This window comes from Erpetoichthys calabaricus (genome assembly GCF_900747795.2).
Source record: "Erpetoichthys calabaricus chromosome 1 unlocalized genomic scaffold, fErpCal1.3 SUPER_1_unloc_26, whole genome shotgun sequence".
Lineage (NCBI taxonomy): Eukaryota > Metazoa > Chordata > Cladistia > Polypteriformes > Polypteridae > Erpetoichthys > Erpetoichthys calabaricus.
The window spans coordinates 772,644-784,348 of NW_026261592.1; the positions used below are offsets into that span (position 1 = coordinate 772,644).

An 11,705-nucleotide genomic window follows, 5' to 3' on the forward strand; every position below is an offset into this window, starting at 1 on the left:
ACAGCTTTTCCGCTGTTTTATAAACAAACGCCATATAAGGTCTTCCTTTTTCCTTGCTTCACCAAGGAAGGAGCCTTTTTATTAAATCCAAGGGTTCTTCACTTTTTTTTTTCTTTTTTCACGATTGTTATAGTTCTGTTTGTATATTACGTTGTCAGTTCAGCACTCTGGTTGTAATATGACCAAGCTGTGCAAGCACACTCTTGAGAATGTAACGTATAGTTGTACAGGAGAAAAGCAATCCTGCCTGAAATCAATGGCAACCTTTTGTAGGTCTATGAACTTAATTTAAACTTTAGGTTTACACGGTGCTTTCTTTCCGAAGTACCTGCACTCATGAATATGTCTGTATGCGTCATTTCGCTCAAATCCCCGCGCTTCGCACCGGCGAAGTACTGCTTTTAAATTTTTATTAAGAAGAAAAGAAAACCTTTTTAAATTGAGGGAAAATATACCAATAACAATTTGATAAGGATCTGTTTTTTTGTGAAGCTGCCTTCACACGAGTGATCACTTCGAGCTGACTTGCTGGCTAACCATAAGCGTTACCTGGTAGGTAACCACACATACAATCAGATTGTGAATCAGACTACGAATGCCGTGAATGTAATTACCCCGATCTACATGCTGTCAAATAAACGAACCACACGCCATGGCGCAATTTTAGGGGCTTTGCCTCTAGCGCTGACGTCCGAGGTTCGATTCCCGTAAGGGAGTGAAGTGAGTGGGTGGTTACCTACCAGGTAACGCTTATGGTTGGCCAGCAAGTTAGCTAACATCAGCCACGGTGCTTTCAGTTGTGAGTGGTTGAAAATAGTTTACTGTCAAATAATGCAAAGAGTACGCGACAAGTGTTTCCCCCTTATTCTTGGCTCATCAGGCATACACACTCACTGCACTCGCTTACGGTAATCGAACCTCGGACGTCAGCGCTAGAGGGGCTTCGCAGCGGTGAAGTATTGCTTTTAAATTTTAATTAAGAAGAAAAGAAAACCTTATTAAATTGAGGGAAAATATACAAATAACAACTTGTTAAGGATCTGTTTTTTTGTGAAGCTTCCTTTACACAGCCTGTCCGCTGTTTTATAAACGAACGCCATATAAGGCCGTCCTTTCTCCTTCACAGTCAGTTCACGTGATTACGTGGGAGGTGTGATGACGCGATACGCAACCCCCGCAACCCCGCCTCCCACGGCCAGCGAGCTGCAGTCCATTACTGTATATGGACAAATAAGAGGTTCCAGTTATGACCGTTACGCTTTGAATTTCGAAATGAAACCTGCCTAACTTTTGTAAGTAAGCTGTAAGGAATGAGCCTGCCAAATTTCAGCCTTCTACCTACACGGGAAGTTGGAGAATTAGTGAGTGAGTGAGTGAGTGAGTGAGTGAGTGAGTGAGTGAGTGAGTGAGTGAGTGAGTGAGTGAGTGAGTGAGTGAGGGCTTTGCCTTTTATTAGTATAGATATATGTATATACAGTATGTATGTATATATATATATGTATATATGTGTATATATATGTATATATACTGTATTTATATGTATATGTCCCAACAGCGTGGACATTCCCCGAATTCCAGCAGGGCCTCATGGACTTTGTAGTTTATATGCACAGCCCTGCTGGATACCATGGGGACCACCAGGAGTCGCTGTGGGGAGGCTGCCGGACTCTTACTTGCCCTATAACCCGGAGGTGCGTCATGATCACATGACAAGAGGAAACGACGTGCTTCCGGGTTGAAGAAAGGAGCTTTTTATCCGACCCTGAAGTGTTCATGATCACATTGACAGAAGGGAGAAACACTTCCGGGTCATGGACTATATAAAGGACTCTGGGAAACCAGTACACTGAGCTGAGCTGGGAGGAAGGGTGGCAAAGTGTCTGGGAGTGTGGAGGATTGATTAGAGTATTGTTTATTGATTTATGAGTATTGTTGAGTGGAGGGTGCTTTGTGCACGTTATTGTTCAAATAAAGGTAGTATTTGGACTTTTACCTGGTGTCTGGAGTCGAGTCAGAGGGTTCAAGAGGACGACAAGGGCCTCAAACTGTCACAATATATATATGTATATATATGTATGTGTATATATATGTATACATATGTATATGTGTATATATATATGTATGTGTGTATATATATGTATATATATGTATGTGTATTGTGATATGTGGCCAGCTTGTCATTCCGGCCAATACCCCCGGGCCGCCAGGTGGAGCTTTGCCTGCAGCATGGACGTGCCCCGAGTTCCAGCAGGGACTCATGGACTATGTAGTTTTTAGGCACAGCCCTGCTGGATGCCTTGGGGACCACTAGGAGTCGCTGTAGGGAAACCCGGGGACTCTTATATGCCCTATGATCCGGAAGTACATCATAATCCCAGGACAGGAGGAAACGGTGTACTTCCGGGTTAAAGAAAAGGACTGTTTACCCTGACCCGGGAGGAATAAGGACTTGTGGGTTGTTCCAGGAACCACTTCCGGGTCAGGGAGTATAAAGGACTATGGGAAAGCCCAGTACGCCGAGCTGAGCTGGGAGGTAGGGTGGCGACGTGTCTGGGAGTGGTGGTTATTGTGTATGGTGTATTGATTATTGATTAGGTAAATGAGTGTTATAGAGTATAGGGTGCTTGGTGCACATATTTGTCTAAATAAAAGGATTATTTGGACTTTTAAATGGTGTCTGACGTCTGCTCAGAGGGTTCAAGGGGTCACGGAGACCTCAATCTTTCACAGTATATATATGTGTATATTTATGTGTGTATATATATATATATATATATATATATATATATATATATATATATATATATATATATATATATATATATATATATATATATGGTTTTGGCAGCCAAGCACTTTTTTTCCAACCTAGAAGACGTCTCTTGAGATCCGTTTAATTGCCTCGTTGATTGCATGTCTTCCAAGGTACAGTAGTTTCAATTCCCATTTCCTGCACCGAGTCATCTCCCCTTTTATGAGTGACTGTGTTAGTGGCCGTACTTCGTACAGGTCTTTGAACGCACTGAATACTTGTAACTGGTGTTGCCCATCGGCTACTTTCGACAGGGAATGGAAGCAATTGTTGACTTCCCTCTCCCCGGCCACTTCTTCTAGCTCTTCCAGGAGAATCCCAACGCATTCCCAGGCCAGCCGAGAGACATAGTCCCTCCAGCGTGTCCTGGGTCTTCCCCGGGGCCTCCTCCTGGTTAGAAGTGCCCGGAACACCTCACCAGGGAGGCATCCTGATCAGATGCCCAAGCCATCTCATCTGACTCCTCTCGTTGCGGAGGAGGAGTGGCTCTACTCTGAGCCCCTCCCGGATGACTGAGCTTCTCACCCTATCTTTAAGGGAAAGCCAAGACACCCTGCGGAGGAAACTCATTTCAGCCGTTTGTATTCGCAATCTCATTCTTTCAGTCACTACCCATAGCTCATGACCATTGGTGAGGGTAGGAACATAGATCGACTGGTAAATTGAGAGCTTTGCCTTGCGGCTCAGCTCCTTTTTCACCACGACAGACCGATGCAGAGCCTGCATCACTGTGAATGCCGCACCGATCCGCCTGTCGATCTCACGCTCCATTCCTCCCTCACTCGTGAACAAGACCCCGAGATACATGAACTCCTCCACTTGGGGCAGGATCTCGCTACCAACCCTAAGAGGGCACTCCACCCTTTTCCGGCTGAGGACCATGGTCTTGGATTTGGAGGTGCTGATTCCCATCCCGGCCGCTTCACAATCGGCTGAGAACCGATCCAGAGAGAGCTGAAGATCACGGCCTGATGAAGCAAACAGGACAACATCATCTGCAAAAAGCAGTGACCCAATCCTGAGTCTACCAAACCAGACCCCCTCAACGCCCTGGCTGCGCCTAGAAATTCTGTCCATAAAAGTTATGAACAGAATCGGTGACAAAGGACAGTCCTGGCGGAGTCCAACTCTCACTGGAAATGGGTTCGACTTAGTGCCGGCAATGCGGACCAAGCTCTGGCACCAATCGTACAGGGACCGAACAGCCCTTATCAAGGGGTCTGGTACCACATACTCTCGGAGTACCCCCCACAGGATTCCCCGAGGGACACGGTTGAATGCCTTTTCCAAGTCCACAAAACACATGTAGACTGGTTGGGCAAACTCCCATGCACTCTCCAGGACCCTGGTAAGGGTGTAGAGCTGGTCCACTGTTCTGCGACCAGGACGAACACCACACTGTTCCTCCTGAATCCGAGGTTCGACTATCTGACGGACCCTCCTCTCCAGAACCCCCGAATAGACTTTTCCAGGGAGGCTGAGGAGTGTGATCCCTCCGGCCACCCCAACAATTGTCGAGTAACAAAATTTATTTGTAAGTGATTTTGCATTGAAGAAATAGTAAAAACTTGATCACTTGGATCAATACCTAAAGAAATACACACAGCAAATGCAATTGAGAATACACCAGAATCTGTATGATTTAATTGTTGCTGTGCGTCTTCATAAACTATGGGAGGTTTGTAAGGAAACAAAGCATGAAGGAAACGAAGCTGCTCTTCGGTGAGGTTGAATTTTTTATCAGCGTTTAAACTGTCATAGACATGAATTACAGCACCATCATAATAGGTACACACCCAGTGAGTCACTCGTTCAGTAGCTGCAGAAGGTAATATTTGAATATGTTTTGCATTTTATGGAATGGGCATTATAGGTGTGTCAAGAGTCCACATTAGCAAAACCTCTTGAGGTTGGAAAATTGTATGCGCAGCTAAAATTTCGTTGAATTTGCTCATGTGATCTGTTGATAAATAATCATTATTTACCAACTCATTTATTGCAATATCTGACAGTGGTAAGATCACTCCTTCCATAACACTAAACACAAACACTAAGTAGACACTAACACTAAAAAACGGCAACACCGCCGGGAAGAACACTAAATGAGATAAAGTAAAAGTCTACTAAACTTCTTTATTATAACTGCTTTATTGTAGCAGGTGAGGGGACGCTGGCGCACGCTTGTTGTTGCCGCTCCTCCCTGTTAACAACACTTTTCGCAAAATTCGCCTTAATTCTGCACTTTCTTTCGCTTGTTTTATTTTGTTTATTGTACGTATAGTTCATGGATACAGCTGACTCGAATTGCATGGATTTGGCTTAATATTTACAGATTTTATGGACTCCACTTTACTGGGAACAGCTGAGTCTGTGGATCACGGGACGAGACCTACGAACATTTCTTTGTACCTGGCGATCTAACACCTCGGGATGATCTGTCTCCGTGATTATATTCGCTATGTTGATCTGCTCCCGTTTCATCTTACAGTACTTTACGACCTGGAACTGATCTGATGTTCATACTAACCTGGCTTATGGCTTATGGCTCCGGGGCGATCACAACTGAAATTACCAAGCGTTACTGTTTATGGCTGTGTATTGGAACATCCAAATCCTGCTTCCTCCTCCTGCTGTGCTTTCTGCTGCTTGCTATCGTTGCTCACCTACGCTACCACACCCGCCTGTCCTACTGTCTCCGTTGTGCTGTGCTGCTTCTACACTGCTATCAGCTAAGTATCACTCACTGTTTTAGCGCTTTGAGTACTGAGAAAAGTGCTATATAAATGTAATGAATTATTATTACTTATTATTAAACACTAAAGTACAAAAACGAAGTAGAAAGTAACACTAAACCGCAACACCACCGGGAACACCGGCAAACAGCGTCTACTAAACACTAAGAAACACTAAGTAGAAACACTAAAGGAAAAAATACTATTCAGTAAGTACAGCGTCTACTAAACAGTAAATCAGTAAAGGAGAAAGGACGGCAAGACCGCATCAGCTGCGGAGCTCAGCTCGGAGTGAAATGAAGTGAATGAAATGAGGTGAATGGGAGGAGAGATGATCACGTAACTCCAACACCCGCCTTAACGCTCTATCCCTCCACAAACACACAAACACAGCCACACGGATCCCAACTCTCCTTTATATATATAGAAGAGCCAAAGGGGCTGCCAAAGGCAATCCAAAGCTAACAACATTCAAAAAACACAAACTGTTAGAGAATCTGAACTCAAGAGCCAAAGGTTCAAAGATAATAATCAGAATTAAAAACAAAAGGTCAAAATAGTCAAAAAGACCACCAATCACCAGAGTGCAGTCAAATGATCCGCATCCTTTAGAGAGTTGGGGTGGTCCTGCGTCTTGGGATTAAACCACAAAATACCAGAAACATGAGAGAACTGCAAGACACACACAGAGACACTGAATAATAACTGAATAGAATAAAAATAACAGATAATACAGAATTAAGCAAATAATAAATGAAGAAAACAATGTTATTAAAACAATGGAAAACAATGAAGGAGAATAAAAAATAAAACAGTCAGCAGGAGCCATGGAGGACCCCCAGCCTTACTAGAACACCTTCACTGAGATGAGATGAAACCAAAAAGGCCTTCAGAGGACGGTCACCTGACTGGACAGTGAACTGAGTGACTGGCATGGTGACACACATGTCACGTGACTTAGGGACACTCAGGAAACTTCTGGGACTTTGACCGGAGTGGGCGTGTCAGTGTGATAGTACAGTGTGTGAGGTGGGGTCCTCTTATGTTTGTAACTCACACTTGTGTCCTTCACAGGCTGTGGCGTAATGAGATCAGTGAGAGTGAGAAGAAGAACCTGAGGTCACGACAGGAGGAGCTGAACAGGACTGGACGGCAGGTGAATATCTACACATGAGAAGACTGGACATGATGATCAACTGACCCCATTGATGGTAGCCCCTGTCCATTCCCTCTAAATTCTCCTCTTTATTCTTTTATAATCCCCTCAGCTCTCCTCCACATTTAATAAATATTTCATGTCATCTTCTCTGCCTGTGTGCTATTTCTTTAAACTTACTTGTGTTTCTCCACCCTGAGACCCTGAACTTGTAACTAAACTCCACAAGCTCAGGTAAGAAACCCCTGCGTTTCACCAGCTATAGAACCACATTGAGAATTATCATCTGAAACCAGTGGGGGTCACAAAGCCCACCGAGAGGATCAGCAGGAGCAAACACGGGTGGACAGTCCAGTTGTAGGGTGATAAAGAGTGAGGCCAATCCTGGCGTTGGTGACAAATGCTGGACAGGCACCGGGCCATCACAGGTCAAGCTGATGGTCCTCTGAGCACAAACCTCATAAACCTACTGCTCCTCAACATCACGTGGGGCCTCATGTATAAACGGTGCGTACGCACAGAAATGTTGCATACGAACGTTTCCACGCTCAAATCGCGATGTATAAAACCTAAACTTGGCGTAAAGCCACGCACATTTCCACGGTAACTCATACCTTTGCGTGCGCAATTTCTCCGCTCGGTTTTGCAGACTGGCAGCACCCAGCGTCAAAGCAGTGCTACTGTTCCTGTGTGGTTACCCTTTCTTTCTTAGACCCACGTTCCTGACGTGGCTTTATAAATACACTGAAATTAACTGCATATTGTTTATTAGTGTAATGCATCTGATTGTAATTAACCTGTAACAATATAATGGTCCAGGGAATAGCCATAGTATTCCAAATACCATAACTGCTTTAGCGTTGTTACACTCACTGCATCTTCTTCTTCTTTCAGCTGCTCCCGTTAAGGGTTGCCACTGCGGATCATCTTTTTCCATATTACTCTCACGACACCACTCAGAGTATTTACCTGTATATCACTGTATCTGAGTGGGGAATCACAGCAGCAGCTGATCGGAAAGAGAATTATCGGTATACAGTTTCAAGTACACACTACCTCAACCACGACAAAAAGCGTCAAAGCCTTTCCTGTACAGACCTCGCGTTTCATAAACAGTTTCATCCCAAGAACTATAAACGCACTCAATCAGTCCATCAAGTGCTCCTTGTAGAACTGTTTGGACTTATAAGTACAATTACTCCACTGTAAACTTGCACTACAGTTATAATATTGCACAACCTGTGCCACTTTATAAAGCGTGTATGATGACGATTACATTTTTAAGATGAAATGCAGCAAAATATGTTGCTTATAGTATACAGATAAAACTTTAACTTCATTTAAATAATCTGTATTGTTAATAATTAAACATGTGAGGACACGGTGCCGCAGCACTAGCTGGTTCACGGATAGCTCCTGCCTTGTGTTGTATTATTGCTGGTGCTGACGTGACACTGGAAGGATAGACGGATAGAATAATTAAATATGTACTACGAAGATATTTTAATGTTCCTTAAAAGTTTTGAAGAATCGTCGTTCTAAGCTTACAGATGGCTTAACGTCTATTACAGAGCTGATTGTGTGGCGATTGGGTATTTGGAGAAAGAAAAGTAAGGACAGGAATTGGAGGTTAGTATGTTTGAAAGAGACAGTACTTCTGTAATAAATTATTTCATCGAAGGTCGCACATGGCGCAGCAAGCCTCTTGCATGAGATATGAACAATCACTGCGCCACCGTGTTCCCATGTTTACTAACATGCTTTCATTCCTATTATCATGAAAAAGATATCACATATACATCTCAGTATTTTAATTATACAGACACATATACATCTCAGTATTTTAATTATACAGAGAGCTGTGATATCACGAATGTAATGGATTCTGTGTCCTGTCGGAGAAAGAGAAAGAACAGAAGCACGTAGTGATTCACACACATAGAGCACATAGAAGATCAAACACAGAACAAAGCATTTAACATGCTACTTGAGAAACTAGTAAAATAAACGATTTTAAGATGAAGTTTATGATGTTCTACTTTAATGGCAAAATAAACTACGTGATTAAAGTGGAAATTTCGAGATTAAAGTTGACATTTCGTGCTTTTTTCCCACTGTGTGCCTATTTTTTTTTTGTCTGTACCCTAATAATCTTTCATATGACACTCAGACGGTGGGCTACGACTTGCCTTTTCACGGCGACTTTGATATGTGATTTCTTTTTTATTTCGGGCACTGTGCGACTTTGTGAACTTCAGCTTTCGAGTTTCTCCAACACTCTGTCACTCGATCAACTTTCTTTTGTTGATTATACCACTGTTTAAACCAACAAATAGTACGTTTTTCCTTTACCTCCACTTGGTATTCGCTGAAATTCTTATATTTTTCCCTCTGCTTTTCCCATTGCCTTTTCACAGAAGGCAATTTATATTGATTTGCATATTCAAAGAGGCGTAATTCTGGGAGGAGTTGGGGCGGGACAGAAGGCGCGTGCACGTACGTTACTTTACATGCTGATCGGGACTTATGTAGTGGAAGAACGTGAAAGTTTGCGTGCGCACAGATTCCTGCATCTGGATTTTTCTGTGCGTACGCACAATCCCGCTTTTGTGCTTACGTGTGCCTCACAGGTGGCGCAGTGGTAGCGCTGCTGCTTTGCAGTAAGGAGACTGTGGAAGATTGTGGGTTCGCTTCCCAGTTCCTCCCTGTGTGGATAGCGCTTTGAGTACTGAGAAAAGCGCTATATAAATGTAATGAATTATTATTATTTATTATTATTATTATTACGCCATGTTATAGGGTGAGTTCTATGTACAGCGTTATACATGAGGCCCCAGGAGAGCTGGACAAGGAGCAGAGTGTGGACAGATGGACTTAGAGTTTGACACTCCACTGTTGTCCTCCCACTGCTTGAGTTCAGGAAGGCATGATGGTCGCCTCTGGCACATTCTCCAGCCCCCCATGCAGCCTCAGATAAGCCCCCTCTCTCCCTCACATAATCCTGCTGTAAATCATGGAGGGCATCTTGTGCAGTGTGTGCTGAAGCAGTGAGAAGAAGACCCCTGAGCTATCATGGAGGACCGGTTTTATCTTCTCAATGTGCTCCGTTGTACTCTTCTGCTTTAACTGCTGAGATAAACTGCACCTTCTGTCACTTTGAACTGCTGGGGTCTTTTTGCAAATTAACATTTTTCTACGGTTTGTTTGACATCATCATATTCTTTGCATTAATATGTTTTGAATTTTCAAAAGTAACCAGCTGACCAAATAGTGATTGTAATAATGTAATATTTGGTTTTCAAAAAAATAAATAACTACTATGTAATTACCTGTATACTTTAAGTATAGTGTAACTATGAGTTACTACTCCATACTTACTGTGTAATACAAAGGAACACTATAGTTAATTACTCAGTTGTCGTTGTTATTCCACAGTTTATATAAGTACAATGTAACAATTTATCACTGATCCAAAAACAAGTGTACTTACATAGTTACATTGTATCTGTACTTTCAAAATGTAATTAAAACATTAGAGTATGTAACTACAACTATGTAACAGATGTTCCATGGTCTGAGCACTTGTAATGGAGAATTGCAGTGATAACTGCACAGGTCCATCCATCCATCCATTTTCCAACCCGCTGAATCTGAACACAGTGTCACGGGGGTCTGCTGGAGCCAATCCCAGCCAACACATGGCACAAGGCAGGAACCAATCCCGGGCAGGGTGCCAACCCACCGCAGGACACACACAAACACACCCACACACAAAGCACACACTAGGGCCAATTTAGAATTGCCAATCCACCTAACCTGCATGTCTTTGGACTGTGGGAGGAAACCGGAGCGCCCGGAGGAAACCCACGCAGACACGGGGAGAACATGCAAACTCCACGCAGGGAGGACCCGGGAAGCAAACCCAGGTCCCCAGGTCTCCCAACTGCGAGGCAGCAGCGCTACTCACTGCGCCACCAAACTGCACAGGTTTTCAATGATATTTCAAGATCTGTTTTAAATGGTGAAAACACCTTTGCAAAATGGTTAACGCTTTTGCCTCACGGATCCATTATCCTGAGATGTAATTCTGTCTGGAGATATATTTGTAAAATTTGTATGTTCTACCCATGTCTCCCTATGTCTTCTTCATGGGTTTTACTGCCACATCCCAGGGGCATGTAGATTGGGTTATGTGGCCATATTTGTGACAGCGTGAATGCTGTTATGTTTGTCAGTGGGCCTTGCAATGGGATGGCTCCCCATCCTGGGCCTTTTCCTGCCTTGTACCCGGTGATGCTTGGAATGGCTTTGCGACCCTGTGTACCTTGATTGAATGCTGCAAGTTTGGCAGTAATATGTTAGGGATGGGTATAATAATAGCCCAAAAAATTCAACAAAAAATAGTGTAACATAACTACAAGAATGTGACAAATGCTTGTTTAAGCAAAACATGTCAAGGAGGTGTCCCTCTAGATTTTGCATTTTTCAGCAATAAACTGAAATAAATAATAAATCTTTTCGAAGTGATTGTCCAAGCAGGATCAGTGACCATAATATTATTGCTCCCAGTCTTTTGCCAGTATTACAGTGGAAGGTATATTAAGGTCCATAAGAAAACATCAGCCATCTGATTTATTAATTTGTTACTTCTTAAGATACCATTAACAAAGCACACAATCCAAAGGGCCAAAATCTTACATACCATTGGAGTGGCCATCGTTTCTCATGGACTTCTCAGAAACCTCACCAATTTATGTAATAGTTAATAATCTTATGACATTTTAGAGTAATGGTCAGAATGAACTACACACTCTAGTGGAATGAGTGGTGGAAAACTATTCATGTGTCTAAGTTACCAGTAATCTTTCATGATGCACTAAGTAACAAAACATATTATGGGACATATAATGAATGCCTGCCAGTGCAGTATCTAAATGCAGTTACATATGTTAGGATGCACTAAGCAAAGGATTACTCAGGGGGTTTTGGAGATGGCTGCAACATA

General features: G+C 43.0%; 1 protein-coding gene across 1 annotated transcript in view; it reads left to right on the plus strand.

The window, feature by feature from the left end:
• Positions 1 to 6,827, plus strand: part of LOC114643296 (NACHT, LRR and PYD domains-containing protein 3-like) — a 182,591-nt gene extending 175,764 nt beyond the window's left edge. The window contains exon 11 of the mRNA XM_051921826.1: positions 6,619 to 6,827. Within this exon, the coding sequence (XP_051777786.1) occupies positions 6,619 to 6,718 (100 nt within the window). The 3' untranslated portion in view covers positions 6,719 to 6,827. The remainder of the gene's footprint in view (positions 1 to 6,618) is intronic.
• The last annotated feature ends 4,878 nt before the right edge of the window (positions 6,828 to 11,705 follow it).